Source organism: Nematocida major (genome assembly GCF_021653875.1).
Source record: "Nematocida major strain JUm2507 chromosome Unknown 2397, whole genome shotgun sequence".
Classification (NCBI taxonomy): Eukaryota; Fungi; Microsporidia; genus Nematocida; species Nematocida major.
The window spans coordinates 42,824-56,000 of NW_025952940.1; the positions used below are offsets into that span (position 1 = coordinate 42,824).

Sequence of the window (13,177 nt, forward strand, 5' to 3'; positions counted from 1 at the left end):
GCACATTTTGTTTTTTATGGTATGGTGCTACTTGCTGTTCTGTGTGTTATTTTGCCTGCAGTTTTCGCTAAAGCCTGGCAGTCCAGCAGAATCCAGGCCCGAATAAGCAAGAGCATATCCGCCAGAAAAAGGCCTTTGCGCATCTACGTTATAAGCGAGTATGGGCCTGTTTCTGGGAGTTTTCTGGACAGCCTTGCAAAAAAGTACGGAGTAGAGCTGTTTGCACGCGGGGAGTGCAGAGCCAGTGATGACTACAGAAGCTTTCTGAAGCTTTTGACTGGCGCGGACGAAAAGATCTCGTACGAAGAAATGACGCGGTTTATATCGGAGAATAGGGCTATTTTCCCAGATGTGGTGATACTTTGTTCGGATGTTTCCGTTTTTAAAACGGAATCTCCTTACTTGCTATACTCTGCGGAGACGCTGCACTACAGAAAAGCCTTCTCAGAGGGCGTTCTTGTAAGGGCGCTGGCGCACTACAGCCGGTGCGAAATGCGAAACGGGAAATAGAGGCAGGGCAGCTTTGCGCGTGCTAGATGCTCTTGCCCCGTTTTAGAAGCAGTTTTCAGCAGGGTTTCTTTCAGGTTCTGCTGCAAAATGGCGTTTTAAGCTGGCAGATCTGGGCCCGTTGCAGGGCACACATGCAGGCATTCAGAGTTTGGCAGAGTCTGGAGGTGCTTCCTCCATGCCCAGGCACCAAAATCCACGTGAGAATCAAGAATGAAGTTGAAAATCCGCTGAACTTGGAAGTCAAGCCTGAATTTGGAAATGAAAATCAAATCTTAAAACTGGAATTGAAATGCAAAGATAACTCCTAAAATTACAAAATCAAAGATAAAATTGAAATCTTAAAATCAAATCTTGAAACTGGAAGTGCTAGTGAAATTCATGGCCTTTATTATTTCTCGCCCTGCTTATATAGACAGGTTTAATCTATCCCTTGACATCTAAGTTATGTAGCTACTTAATTAGGCCATCCAAGCAATAACCAATTTAGGAGCAACTATGCTTTCAGCATACAATAAAGCCTAACCCAACCTGGAATATCGCAATTTCAGCCCGGACTTTCCATAATAAATCACGGTATGCATTTATTGCGCTTGCAGCTACTTTAAGCATTCATGCAGGTTTTCAAGGGGGTGCAAGCTGCTGTGGAGAGCATCTTCTACTTGGTAATGCTTTGCTGAGAGTTTTGAAATAAACCTGCACAGGCGCTCGCTCGCCCTCCATTGGCTGCTTGCGCTTTGGAAGGTGTTTACCATCCGAACCTTCGACTTTCCGCTGACCAGGTACGGGACAGAAGAGTCAATCAGCAGCCCAAACTTGTTGTAGTACTGGAAGGCCTTTTCAATCTCCACTAAAGTTTCAACGTAGTAGAGATCGTTTGGCTTGCTGCAGAGTCTTCCGCTCTTGTATATCTCCTCCAGAACCAGGACGCGGTTCAGAATTCCCCGGAACTCCTCTCCCACCACCATGCTGACAGGTTTCACCCCGTGCGGGATCTTCACAACGGACGATCCCATGTATACCTGGCACTCGTACTTGTTCACGTGCACGCCCAAGGAGATTTTCCAGCCCACTCTCCCGCCTCCTGCACTTTGCACCTTCGCATTTCCCTCTTCTTTCGGGAAGGAAACTTTATACTCGACCTCTTCAACTATTTCCTCCGAGGTTTTAACGGGCTTTCTCGTGCGGAAGAGCATAACCCCGTCCTGAATGAAGAGCTCAGCCTCCGAGTTCGTTCCCTGCACTTTTAGAAGGCTTTGCCTGCCGGTGAACTCCTTCTGCGTCATCATCAAGTAGACGGAAAGCGGCTTGCACGGAACTGTGAAACTTATTGCTGAGTTACTTCCCATGACAAGCCCAGAGTCGCTCAAAGAGTCAGCCTCCAGCTTCTCAACGAGGGCAGCCGCCAGAACAGTGTCGGGTATCGGCCTTTTGCTCACCAAGCGAAGCAGATACACAATGTCTTCTTCGCTGCAAAGCGTGTGAAGCATGTCCTCCTGCAGCATAATCGAATTTAGCGACCTGATAGTGTTTCCCAACGATATTTTTCGCCTTGCCTGGCTTATCCAGTACGACCCACTGTGCAGCTCCCCTCTTTCCTTGATCTGCATCAGGAAACTGTGCAGCTCCTTTATGTTTGGGCGCAGCCTTTTTATTTCCCGCTGTATGCACGTTATTGCAAAAACGTCCGGAGTGTAATTCGCCAAAACAGGGAATATTCCCGTGTATTTACACATCCGCAGAAGCTGTTTTTGTATCGCAGGGATCTCTCGGTAGTGGTTCAGCACGTCTATCAGGCTCTCAACCTCCTCCAGCAACGGTTTTGGGGCTTTTGCTGGGTCGAAATGTGCATTTTCGGGCTTTTTGAGGTCCAGGCCCGTGCATATGGAGAGCGCAGGAATGATCTTATCCACCGCCTCGGCCACCCTGTGGACTCCCTTTGCCTCAACCTCGTCCCACACGAGTCTTTTTATTGCTGCGCTCGCGCTGGGGAAGTAAAGCATTAGAATTAGGCCCTTTTCAAGCGCCCCAATCGAGACGTTCATCACCGCAAAGACCCTCCTGCAGAATTCAAGCACATCCCACCCTATCGCAGTCACAGTTTCAGCGCCTTTTTTAACGACCACTTCCTTGCAATGCATCTCTGCAACGGTTTTTGTGATTTTCTGGAAAACCTCCTTTTCCACGCACAGGAGCCCAAAGTAGTCGCTCTTGCAGAGAAGTTTCAGCATGTCCCTGGAGATGTAGTGGAAGTGCTCTATGCAAAGCATGCAGGCCTCCGCGTAGTCTCTGTCGATGATGAACGAGCTTTTGAAAAAGTACAGCGACAGCTCTGTGGCCTCTGCTATTATTATGAGAGACTTTGTGATTGTCTCGGAAGCAACTGCATTATACTTCGAAACTTCCTGCAGGATCTGCACGGTAAAGTCCCACTCTCCCTTCGTGTACGTTTCAACGAGAAGATCCAGGAAAAGCCGCGTGGAAAGCTTCCCTCTTCTGTGGCTTTGCAGGACAATGTCAGCATCCACGAGAAGAGCGTGGGAGTTTGCTGCTCTTACCACGGCAACAGCAGCTGCCAAGTCGCGAATTCGCCTAACTTCTGCCCTGAAGTACTGCTGCACATCTATATTTGGCAGGTAGAAAAGGCCCCCGTCAATTTCGTGCTGGTATTTCTTTGTCCACTCGACGAGTATTTTGTTTTTTTCAAGGCCGTTTTCTGAAAGGTTGTACATGAGAAAGTAGAAATAGTCGAGGGGAAGAAGGCCCTCGGAGCCTCGCCCGCTCAGGGAAAACTCCATTTTCCGGCTCTGTAGAAGAAGGGAAAGGCTGGGCATGTATATTCCGCTGATGTTTGCGAGGGAATACGCGCATAAATCGCACCTGTTTCCCAAAAGCACGCGCTGCCTCAAAATGTACTCCTGAGCGAGCGAAATAAGCTCTCTAGCAGGCGATAGAAGGGCGCCTACGTGCATAAACTCCTTCTGCGCCTCCCATTTGTTCGCTGTTAGGGCGTTTGTCTTGTTCAGGTGAGTAAGCCACCGGTCCTTAAACTGCGCGAGAAAAAGGCCAAGCTCAAATATCTGCAGAAGAACTGAGTAGTCAGTATCCGAGAGGGAGTCGCTCCGTATGATTTTGTGTGCAATTCGGCACAGAATAACCGCAATTCTCTCCATGTCCGTGAGAACTTTGCTGCCCCGAGACTGAAACAGCGTTTCAAGTTGCAGTTCCAGAGAAGACTGTGCCTCCTGGGGCGAGGATATTTGGTTGCGCAAGTCCTCGAGCCTGCTCAGGCATGCGTCAAAAGAGCTTTCCAAATCGTCTTTGTTTTCTTCTGTTTCTTTGTTTTTTCCGTGTATTTCTGGCACTATGTGTTTTCTATCGAGCATTGCCGTTTGTTTACGCTTGCCTTTATTTAGGCGCCGACACACTGTTTTGCTACAGGCCTATCACAAAGCCCACTTCCAGACACTTGCATCGCATTCTTCCAGTAGCTGCAGCGGAATTTCGCTTTTCTGCCTGGAAAAACCCCCCTAAAAACACGGCCTCACCAAACGCCATTAAAAAGAAGTGTCCAGAGAATCCCGCATGCTTTCCCACTCGAAGAAATGAAGCTGCCTGTTTTCCCACTTTCCGGCGTCTTCTCTTTCTAGGAAGGGCCTTCCCTGCAATTTTTCTTCAAATTTCTTCTTGAACTTCCCAAATCGCCAAATCGCCAAAATCAGGCTTGTTTCCGGCTGTGCAAAAAGAGCTGTGAAGAGAACTTCCTGTTTTTATTGCGCACTCCAAACTATCGGATCTCATGTTTGAGCAGAGATCATTTTGATGGTGAAAAGAGGTAAAATTCGCGCTTTTTTGCATGTCTACGCGAGAAACCGCGCTAAAACCCGCCTAAGCACACCCATACGCCTTCAGGCGCTCCAAAAGTGCGTCTTCCTCCGCGTCCCCGTCTTTTACCCGGATAAAAACAGGTACTTTCTCTTTTATGCGCACAAACTCTTCCACAATGTACACGGAAATCCCAAAGTGCTTGCAAAACAGGGGGATTAGCTGGTAGACAGCTGGGTCGTTGTTTCCAGCGAGAAGAAACAGGTACTTCGTGCTTCTGTCCCCGCCCTCGTACTCCTCCATTAGGCCGTTGTAGTCCACCGAGTACTTTTCCATGCTTTTCAGCAGGGGAAGCACCGCTCCGGAAGAAACTCGCGGGATATTGGAAAGTAAATCTATTTCTCTTCTTGTTTCTCTCTTTTTCATTTTTCATGGAAAACCGAAGGCCTATAAGAATACAAAAGAAGGAAGATGTTCTGAGGATGAAGGAAGAAAGTCCGGAAATGAGCCCAGAGGAAGAGTGCACAAGCGAGGGGGAGTCTCTCTCTGAACTGGTTTCCAATGACGACCTGTCCGAGGGGGAAAACGACCTTGCCAAAGAGAAAAACGCACGGAAAAAGTGCGTTTCAGAGCACAGAGAGAAATGGGGTCTCCTGTTCCGGCATCTGCTCTTTGCCTGGTCCTTAATTAGCTGTTTGTTTATAGGGTACCTCCTCTACAGAGTGAACCAAAACTGTTTCTCACACATTAGCACCGTCGAAAAGCGGGCAGCGGAAATAACCAGGAAAGTTAGCGAGTTGGAGGCACTTTTCAACAGCAAGTACAAGGAAGTTGACGTTGCCGACTACCTGGAAGGTGCCCGAATCATGCACGACATTTCAACGGAGGCATATTTTGTGCGGAAGTTCCCTTTCTGGAAGTCAACGAAAGGCCTGAATGCAGAAGTAGCTATCGACCGGATAATAGACAAGCACCACTGCTACTCCTTCGCAGGCTCTGAGGGGAAGCTCGGAATTGCCTTCAAAAACGAGAAAATCATACAGAAAGTGGGAATAGCTCATCCCCTGTACGACAGCAGGTCCTCTGCAGTGAAGAACTTCTCCGTGGACTGCCTGGTGGGCGGGAGAGAGGTTCACGTGGGAGACTTCGAGTATGAAATTCCCGGGGACTCTTTCCAGCAGTTTCCAATTCCTCCAACGGCGTGTACCGGCATAATATTCCGGATAAAGTCCAACCACGGACGAAAAGAGTACACGTGCATATATAAAGTGTACGCTTTTGAATAAATATTTGTGGAAAAATGTGGATATTCCGTTAAAATGAGGCCGTGTTTATTCGCATATATGTGGTATCTGCGCGTGCGACTTCCTCTGCGTGCTTGCTCACTTTCGAGGAGGAAAAGCCCCGAAAACCCCGCCCCCTCCTCACTCGACAGTCACTCTTTGCGCAGTGGGATTTCGCATGCTCCAGGAGAGGTAGTTTCCTGCGAGGAGAGCCCCCAAAGTGGCCGTGCTGGAGACGAACAGGGATATGCTGCACATAGACGGGGAGATAAGAACGTCCTTGAACGCCCAAAGGTTCGCCATTACATTGCAAAATATCAGCGCCCTTCCAGACCCCCAAATACTTTGCAGGAGAAAAACAGAAACTACAACCTTGGAAACAACGGGGGTCTCTGATATTATGTACAAAGTGCAGGCGAACTGCGATATGAAGAGAAGTATCTCCCCAGCCGTCGTTATATTGTAGCATAAAATCTCCATTTCCCCGGAAAGAAGCCTTCTCTGCGTTTTATACGGGACCTGCATGTGCGTATTGTGGATTCCCGCGAGTATCCCCCACAGGGAAAGCCCATTCACGAAGACGAGCAAAGAAGCGTCAAGAACCCGCATTTTCTCCACATGCGACAAATACCCTCCAGAAAGTATCTCGAAAACGGTCACAAAAGCAGCATACTTTTGCTCAATAGTTCGCCCAAGAAGAGTGCCCTTTGAGAACAGGAAGAAAGAGCAAATTTTGCTAAGCAGCAGGAACAGGAATACTTCTTTATTTTTCTCCTGCAGGAAACAGACACTCCTTGCAACGGAAAGAGAGAGAACAGTTAGTGAGCCATGCAGCAGCAAAAGAGTAGTGCTTAGACTATACATGCCCGTCCTCCAATTGTGGAATATATGAGGTTCCTGAAACACTGTTGCAAAGCCCAAAAATCAGCCCAAGACTTTTCTTGGAAAATGCACTTTTTTCAGAGATGAAGAACTGCCGAAACTTCGCGCAAACAGGGCACTGTCCACGCGGAGAAAACTGCCCAGATCCCCACAGGAGAGATACTGTGATAGAGAAGGAAATGTGCTCTCTCTGCTGCAAATCCGCCCAGTGCGTGACCGTTTGCAGGCACTTTTTCTGCTACGAGTGCGCCAGAGGCTTCATAGAGCAGTCGACAAAGTGCATTATCTGCTCAGAGGAAACGAACGGAGTCGTCTTCATCACCGTAAAAGAAGCCTGCGTCCCAGAAACTCACTCATAGTTCAGCCATTGTTCAGTCGTCATTGAAGTGCTGGTTAACCCAATAGTTCATTCATAATTCACTGAGTATTTGGCTAACAGCTGAAATAATAAATCACTCATAAGTCACACTCATAGTTGAAATACTAGCTAAGTTATTTATATTTCACTCATATTTATATTTCACCCATAACTCACTGTAGTTGAAATACTAGCTAACTATTAGTTATATTTCACTCATAACTTACTGTAGTGGACTAGTTCTTAGCTGAAATAACAATGCAAGCATAGCTGACTGAATTCTAGCACATCCTCTACCCATGCCCGGGCTAGTTCACTCGTATTTGGCTCCCAGAACCCACTCGCTTCTAAATTGCCTCTAAAACACCACAGAATTAGCAAATAGCAGAAGAAATATCATGAATAGGCTGGCTTTTAATGCATATATCCCGAATAACACTCCCACAATAGACCTGCTAATTTCGCCGCAGTCTCTCTATGTACTTGTTGCACTCAAGGGCCCTGGGCACACTTCGCACCAGCTCTTCATTTCCCGCAAGAAGAAGCCCCGGAAATTTTTCACTAAATTCCCCGAATATCACGTCCATCTCCCCCTGCCCGTAAACCATCTCCTGCTTTTTCTGTTTTCTTTTATATAAACACAGAGAGAGAATCCGAGAAGGTTTTTCGGTTCAGTAGAAGGCGGCCCGGTGGCGCAAAGGTAGCGCTTTCGACTCCAGATCGAATGGTTGGGAGTTCGATTCTCTCCTGGGTCATTTTTATTCCCCGCATTTCTTTTTTCCATGTTTTCTGTTTGCACCCCGAAGCACTTTGCCCGTGCCTGCAACGCAGTTTCCACGACTTCCCACTCCCTCGCTGGGTTTCTCCCCGCGAGACTTTTCAGGGAGGCCACGAAGTCCTTCAACGTCTTTTTTCTCGCGCTCTGTGCTGTGGTTTCGCTCCAAAACCTCACATCTTTTTCAAGGTCCTGGTATATCGTGTGCGTGCTCTTTACAATTGCCGTTAGCATCCTTAAGACAGCCGTGCAGGAGCTTAGGAAGTTCTCCCTCGATCAGGCAGTTAATAAACAGCAGGTTTTGGCGCTTAGAAATCGGAAATTCGCGAAAATCTCCAGAGAAGATATAAATCCCGGGGACAGGATACTCCTGCAGGGGGGAAACCCTTTTCCGGTGGACCTGTTTTTGCTGGGGGCATACGCAGAAGGCCTGGAGAAAGGCTTCCGAGAAGTCTACATAGAAACCAGCGCAATAAACGGAGAAAGCGCCCTGAAGGTGAAAAAACCCATCCTGAAAATTGGAAAAAATGGAAAATTGCTCCAAGATGAAATTGATAAAATTGAAGAAATAATCTGCGAATATTCCGAGATTTACGCTGGAAATTTGCGCATTCTCTCCTCAGGACACGCCCAGGAAAAGACGTATCCGTGCTCAGATGAAAATTTCGCCCCGGCTGGTGCCTCTCTTTTCTCGCAGTGCACGGTTTTGGGCCTCGCTTTGCCCACAAAAAAATCACCCCCCCTGAAAACCCGCATAAAAGAGTCTCTCTTCATGGCGGAAGTAGCCAGATTGGTCACGTACGTTCTGGCTGCATACGCTGCGCTTTTGCTCGCCTCTTCCGTGGCGTCCGGGTACTTTATCGGAAAAAGCGAGTGGCTTCTTGGGCCTGCAAATACATCCTTTTTGGGTCACGGACTGCGGGCAATTACAGCGAACATTCTCATCTTCAGCAGCCTCGTGCCGCTTTCCCTCTTCGTGACTTTGGATGGCCTCCGCATAGCATACTCCACTTTCATTCACACTGACCCCGGAATGAAAGACCCAGAAAACAGCCCAAAGTGCAACTCTCACGGAGTTATTGAAGACATTGCCCTGGTCTCGCACGTGCTTTCCGACAAGACAGGAACCCTCACAATGAACAAAATGCACTTCGTCGGAGTCCATTTTCCGCTTGAAATGTCCCCCTGTTTTTTTGAAGAACCGTTGGAAAATTTCAGGTTTTCAGGGCCTGAAGATGCTGATTTTTCAGGTCTCCAGGACTCCTTTTTTTCAGGAGAGGCGCCTTTTCTTGCAGCACTTACAATCCTGCTCTGCCACTCCGTGGATGTCGTCGACGGGAAATATATCGGCATCTCCCAGGAGGAAGTCTGCATGCTAGAGCGCCTTAAAAGCGCAGGATTCCTCCTTGAAGGGAGAACAGAGACTGAAGTCACGCTCTCAGTCCGTGGAAGGCCCAGGAAGTTCCTTGTCCTTGGGAAAATACCGTTTTCTGCTGCTGTTTCCAGAATGAGCGTTATTGTAATGGGCCTGGGAAGAGTTCTTTTGCTTACAAAAGGCTCCAACGAAGTCGTTACGTGCGAGGGAGCTCCAGAAGTCAGCGGAGAATTCAGGTCTCTCGCAATGGCAGCACACGATATCTCCGAGAAAGACGTACTCGACTACCTCCAAAAGAGCTTCCACTCTGGAGAGTGCCCAGAATGCGGACTTTCCCGGGAAGAAGTGGAAAATTCAGGTTCTAACGGCTGCTCCTGCGAGGGACTCCACGAACTTATCCAAATCCTCCGGGAAAACCCCAAAAGATCCCCCGTAATTTCCTCCTTTTCAGACCCTGAAGAAGAGGCTTTTTCCGCGTGGAATTCCCTCCAACTGCCGGTTTCCTTCCTCCTGCACTGCGAAGAAGCCTCTTCCTACGCAGGAACCCTCTACATTCGGGACCAGCTCCAGCCCCACGCCCAGAAAACAGTCGAAGAAGTCGCCTCCCAAGGCGTTAAACTGTGGATGCTCACAGGAGACAGGAAAGAAAGCGCCATTTCCTGCGGAATTTCCTCAGGAATGCAGTACAATCCGTACAAAGTTTTTGCAGGCAGAGAAATCGTTCAGATTCTCCTGGAAAATCCAAAACTTGCAAAAGAGTCTTCCGTCATCGTCTACAGATGCTCCCCCGAAGAAAAAGCAGAAATTGCTCACTCCCTCAGAAAAATGGGGGAAATAGTCCTTGCAATTGGAGACGGGGAAAATGACATCGAAATGATAAAGGAGGCAGACGTTGGAATATGCGTCTGCGGAGTTGAGTCGAGCAAGCCTGCTCTTTCCTCGGATTTGGTCGTTCCCTCCTTCAAAAGCCTCGGGAGACTCGTCGCTTTCCACGGGCCAAATGCTTTCGGGAGGCTGAAAAGCGTCTTTCTCTTCTTCGTCTTCAAAAGCATCTGTGTTTCCGTGTGTCAGTGCACTTACGGGGCAATCGTGGGAGCTTCAGGGTCGATGGCGCCTTCCTCCATCTTCCTCCTTTTCTTCAACTCTCTTCTCACATCCCCCCTCTCCATTGAAATGGGAATTTTCAGAAGAAAGTGTCTAAAACCGTCTGTTTTTGACGCTTTTTTGCAGGGCGTACTGTACGGGGCAGCTTCTTTTGCGGTTGTTTACAGCATATTCGGGCGAATTGATGTTTTAGGGGGGAGTGGAGACCTGGCAGGACACAAAATTGTGAGCTGCTTTTTCTCGCTCTGCCTCTTCATCTCCACGCTCTGCTACTTCTTCTACTCGGCGGAGTCTTTTGTCTGGTGCTCCTTCTGCGCAGTTGCTGCTTCCGTGCTCTTTTTCGTGCTTTCTCTCGGGCTGGAAAGCGAGTTTTCCGTCTTCTTCATGCCGGAATTCTACGTTTGCGCGGTGTACATGGCAGTTACAGCGATGCTAGTTGAGAGGACTTGCTGCCTAGTCAGAAGGAAAGACCAGAGGAGGCTTCTGGAGGCCCTGGAGGCAGCAGATCATAGGTCCACCGCACAGAATTTGCTGGATCTAACGGGTGATTTCCCCTGAAAATCCGAATAAACCAGGTTTTCCAACGTATTATTCATGCTTATTCACATTCATACTCACATACTCATGTTCAGTTCGTCATATATACATATATTCAGTTCATATATTCGGGTTATTCATATTCAGTTCATCATATATTCGGGTTATTCACGTGTTTATTCATATATTCATATTCAGTTCATATATTCATATATTCAGTTCTTATATACATATATTCAGTTCATCATATATTCTTTAGTTCATCGCATATATAGTTCATATATATACTCATATACTCAATTCATATTCAGTTCATTCATTCATCATATATTCTTTAATTCATGTTTATTCACCATATACTCATATTCAGTTCATTTATTCATCATATATTCACGTGTTTATTCACCATATACTCATATTCAATTCATTTATTCATCATATATTCTTTAGTTCATCGCATATATAGTTCATCGCATATCCACACTCAGCCCACATGTACGCTTATTTCTGGCTGCTCATATATTCATATATTTTATCCAGGGCATTTGCATCCAGCGCCTTATTCCTGCTCCTCCTGGCTGCTGGATATCTCCATCGTAGGATCCTCCTGCGAGTAGAAGTACTTCAGTGACTTATTCAGTGCATTTATCATCGCTCCAGGCGTGTGATGCATAAAGGCCTTAGCCCACAGCTTTATTGCACTATACTCCGTCCAGTGCGTCTTTTTGACTAAGAATGTGCTCGGTGTAGTCGTAGTATGCCGTATTTTGTATATTTCCCCCGGGATGAAAAGCTTTGCAATCCCGTGTTTTTTCATTTTCCGAAGAACTGCGTGAATGTATCGGTGCTTGTTCCTGTACTTCGAGACACTTATCGCATAAAAATGCGTAGCCAAAAGGCGGAGCTCAAAGACTGCCCCCATGGAAAGCATCGGAATTATGTCGTTTCCGTATATAAGGACAGTTATTTTGTTTCCCTCCGACTTCTCTCCCTCCAACCTCCTGAACCACGAGGGATTGCTCACAACAGGAGGAGGAGAATATGCGATCGAAGAGACGCTATATTTTGAGAGAGTCTCACTCTCCCGCATAAACATCCACACAAGGATCGAAAGTGCTCCTCCCAGGGACTGTCCTACTAACCGTATTTTCTTCAGATTATTATTTATCATGAGCTGATCCAGGACTTTTTCTTTTTCTTTTATGAATTTCTCTGACTCCTTGAATATTCCCCTGTGGAAGAGATTTCCCTTGTACTTGTGATATTTATAGTCTATATCTATTAGAGCCTCTCTTTTGTGGAGAGTACCCTTAAAAGTGATATAGAGCGTACTCTCCTCCCGATCTATGAAAATGACGTGTTCCAGATACTTGCTCGCTGCATGGACGATATCCCCGTACGGAATCCCCGTGAAGCGATGGAAGAACTTCTCCTCAGAGTCAACCCCAGGATTCTCGCAGTGCATGCACCTGCACTCCTCCAACTTATTCTTTATCACGTTGAGAAGAGAGTGCAGGTTCAAGAAAGCGTGTCCATACGGGGCAATTGCGTACCTGTAATTTTTCAGGTGCTGAGTGTAAAATAGTCTCTCTTCAACGTGCCATTTGTACGGGTTTTCTCCAGAAAGGACTTCCTTCAGGTACAAGGAATAGTCTATCCTCCGCCTAACGGAAACACTCTTTGGCTTGAAGAGGCGGAATATTCTCTCCCAAAATCTGGGCTTCTCCGCCTTCCCGGGATACTTTGGGATCTCCCGAAACTCCAGGGAGTCCCTGTACGCATAGTACGCGAATAACTCCCGGATGCTGTACACGAACTCCGAAATATTCTGCAGGTCCCGAAAGAGAAAAAAGAAGGCTTCCTGCAGGTCGAATATTCTCCCAGCAATTGCCTCGTTCTTAAGGAATCTCGCCCACAGGAAGGATATGCCGTTGGCTTTTGTACTTGGCGGGTCTGTAGAGGCTTTTATTTTAACAGAAACTGCCAGGAAAAATCCCATCTCCTTGGGAATAAACTCTCTGGGCTGGGCTTTCTTGCTGTAAAGCCATCCATTTATGGGGTCATTGTTCGGGAGAATCTTCAGGTAGTGCACAGAGTCCTTCCTTTCTTGCAGAAGGTCCTCAACCCGCTTGAAAACGTACCCTATCAGCTCATTCTGGAGGATTCCCTTCTCCTCCAGGAATATCTCGAGTATCCCCATTTTAATGTCGTGGAGAGTGCTCAGAGCGAGCGTAAATGACCCTGTGGAGCAGTCAAAGCATATCCTCTGCCCGTTTAGCCATACTCTTACGCTGTGATCCTTTGTAAAGACGGGAGCTCCCTCCCACCACCAAACTCCATTTTCTGTGGGGATAAGATCGTCCGTGGAGTACGAGAGTATTCTGCACTCGATGTTCATACACTGTTTTCATTTTAAATATTTTCAATATATGCTCGGAGGAAGCCCAGAAAAGAGTCCTGGCATCATATATTCAGTGAATTAGCCCGAATAAAGGCACAGTAAAAGCACTATGCCATTAGAATAACTACAT

At 47.2% G+C, this 13,177-nt stretch overlaps 8 protein-coding genes across 8 annotated transcripts; 4 read left to right on the forward strand and 4 right to left on the reverse strand.

Annotated features, from left to right (window-relative positions):
• Nucleotides 1-21: 21 nt before the first annotated feature.
• NEMAJ01_1910 (uncharacterized protein) lies at nt 22-510 on the forward strand (the record flags this gene model as incomplete). The annotated part of the gene is made up of 1 exon (XM_047915748.1): nt 22-510. The coding sequence occupies one exon, from the start codon at nt 22-24 to the stop codon at nt 508-510; it is 489 nt and encodes a 162-aa protein (XP_047771705.1).
• A 596-nt stretch (nt 511-1,106) lies between these two features.
• Nucleotides 1,107-3,893, reverse strand: NEMAJ01_1911 (uncharacterized protein; the record flags this gene model as incomplete). Its single annotated transcript, XM_047915749.1, has 1 exon — nt 1,107-3,893. The coding sequence occupies one exon, from the start codon at nt 3,891-3,893 to the stop codon at nt 1,107-1,109; it is 2,787 nt and encodes a 928-aa protein (XP_047771706.1).
• Nucleotides 3,894-4,395: 502 nt separating this feature from the next.
• On the reverse strand, nt 4,396-4,758 carry NEMAJ01_1912 (uncharacterized protein; the record flags this gene model as incomplete). The annotated part of the gene is made up of 1 exon (XM_047915750.1): nt 4,396-4,758. One exon carries the CDS (start codon nt 4,756-4,758, stop codon nt 4,396-4,398), a length of 363 nt encoding a protein of 120 aa, XP_047771707.1.
• A 5-nt stretch (nt 4,759-4,763) lies between these two features.
• Nucleotides 4,764-5,618, forward strand: NEMAJ01_1913 (uncharacterized protein; the record flags this gene model as incomplete). Its single annotated transcript, XM_047915751.1, has 1 exon — nt 4,764-5,618. One exon carries the CDS (start codon nt 4,764-4,766, stop codon nt 5,616-5,618), a length of 855 nt encoding a protein of 284 aa, XP_047771708.1.
• A 138-nt stretch (nt 5,619-5,756) lies between these two features.
• On the reverse strand, nt 5,757-6,479 carry NEMAJ01_1914 (uncharacterized protein; the record flags this gene model as incomplete). The annotated part of the gene is made up of 1 exon (XM_047915752.1): nt 5,757-6,479. One exon carries the CDS (start codon nt 6,477-6,479, stop codon nt 5,757-5,759), a length of 723 nt encoding a protein of 240 aa, XP_047771709.1.
• A 101-nt stretch (nt 6,480-6,580) lies between these two features.
• Nucleotides 6,581-6,856, forward strand: NEMAJ01_1881 (uncharacterized protein; the record flags this gene model as incomplete). The annotated part of the gene is made up of 1 exon (XM_047915719.1): nt 6,581-6,856. The coding sequence occupies one exon, from the start codon at nt 6,581-6,583 to the stop codon at nt 6,854-6,856; it is 276 nt and encodes a 91-aa protein (XP_047771676.1).
• A 781-nt stretch (nt 6,857-7,637) lies between these two features.
• On the forward strand, nt 7,638-10,667 carry NEMAJ01_1915 (phospholipid-transporting ATPase; the record flags this gene model as incomplete). Its single annotated transcript, XM_047915753.1, has 1 exon — nt 7,638-10,667. The coding sequence occupies one exon, from the start codon at nt 7,638-7,640 to the stop codon at nt 10,665-10,667; it is 3,030 nt and encodes a 1,009-aa protein (XP_047771710.1).
• Nucleotides 10,668-11,205: 538 nt separating this feature from the next.
• Nucleotides 11,206-13,044, reverse strand: NEMAJ01_1916 (uncharacterized protein; the record flags this gene model as incomplete). The annotated part of the gene is made up of 1 exon (XM_047915754.1): nt 11,206-13,044. One exon carries the CDS (start codon nt 13,042-13,044, stop codon nt 11,206-11,208), a length of 1,839 nt encoding a protein of 612 aa, XP_047771711.1.
• Nucleotides 13,045-13,177: the final 133 nt, after the last annotated feature.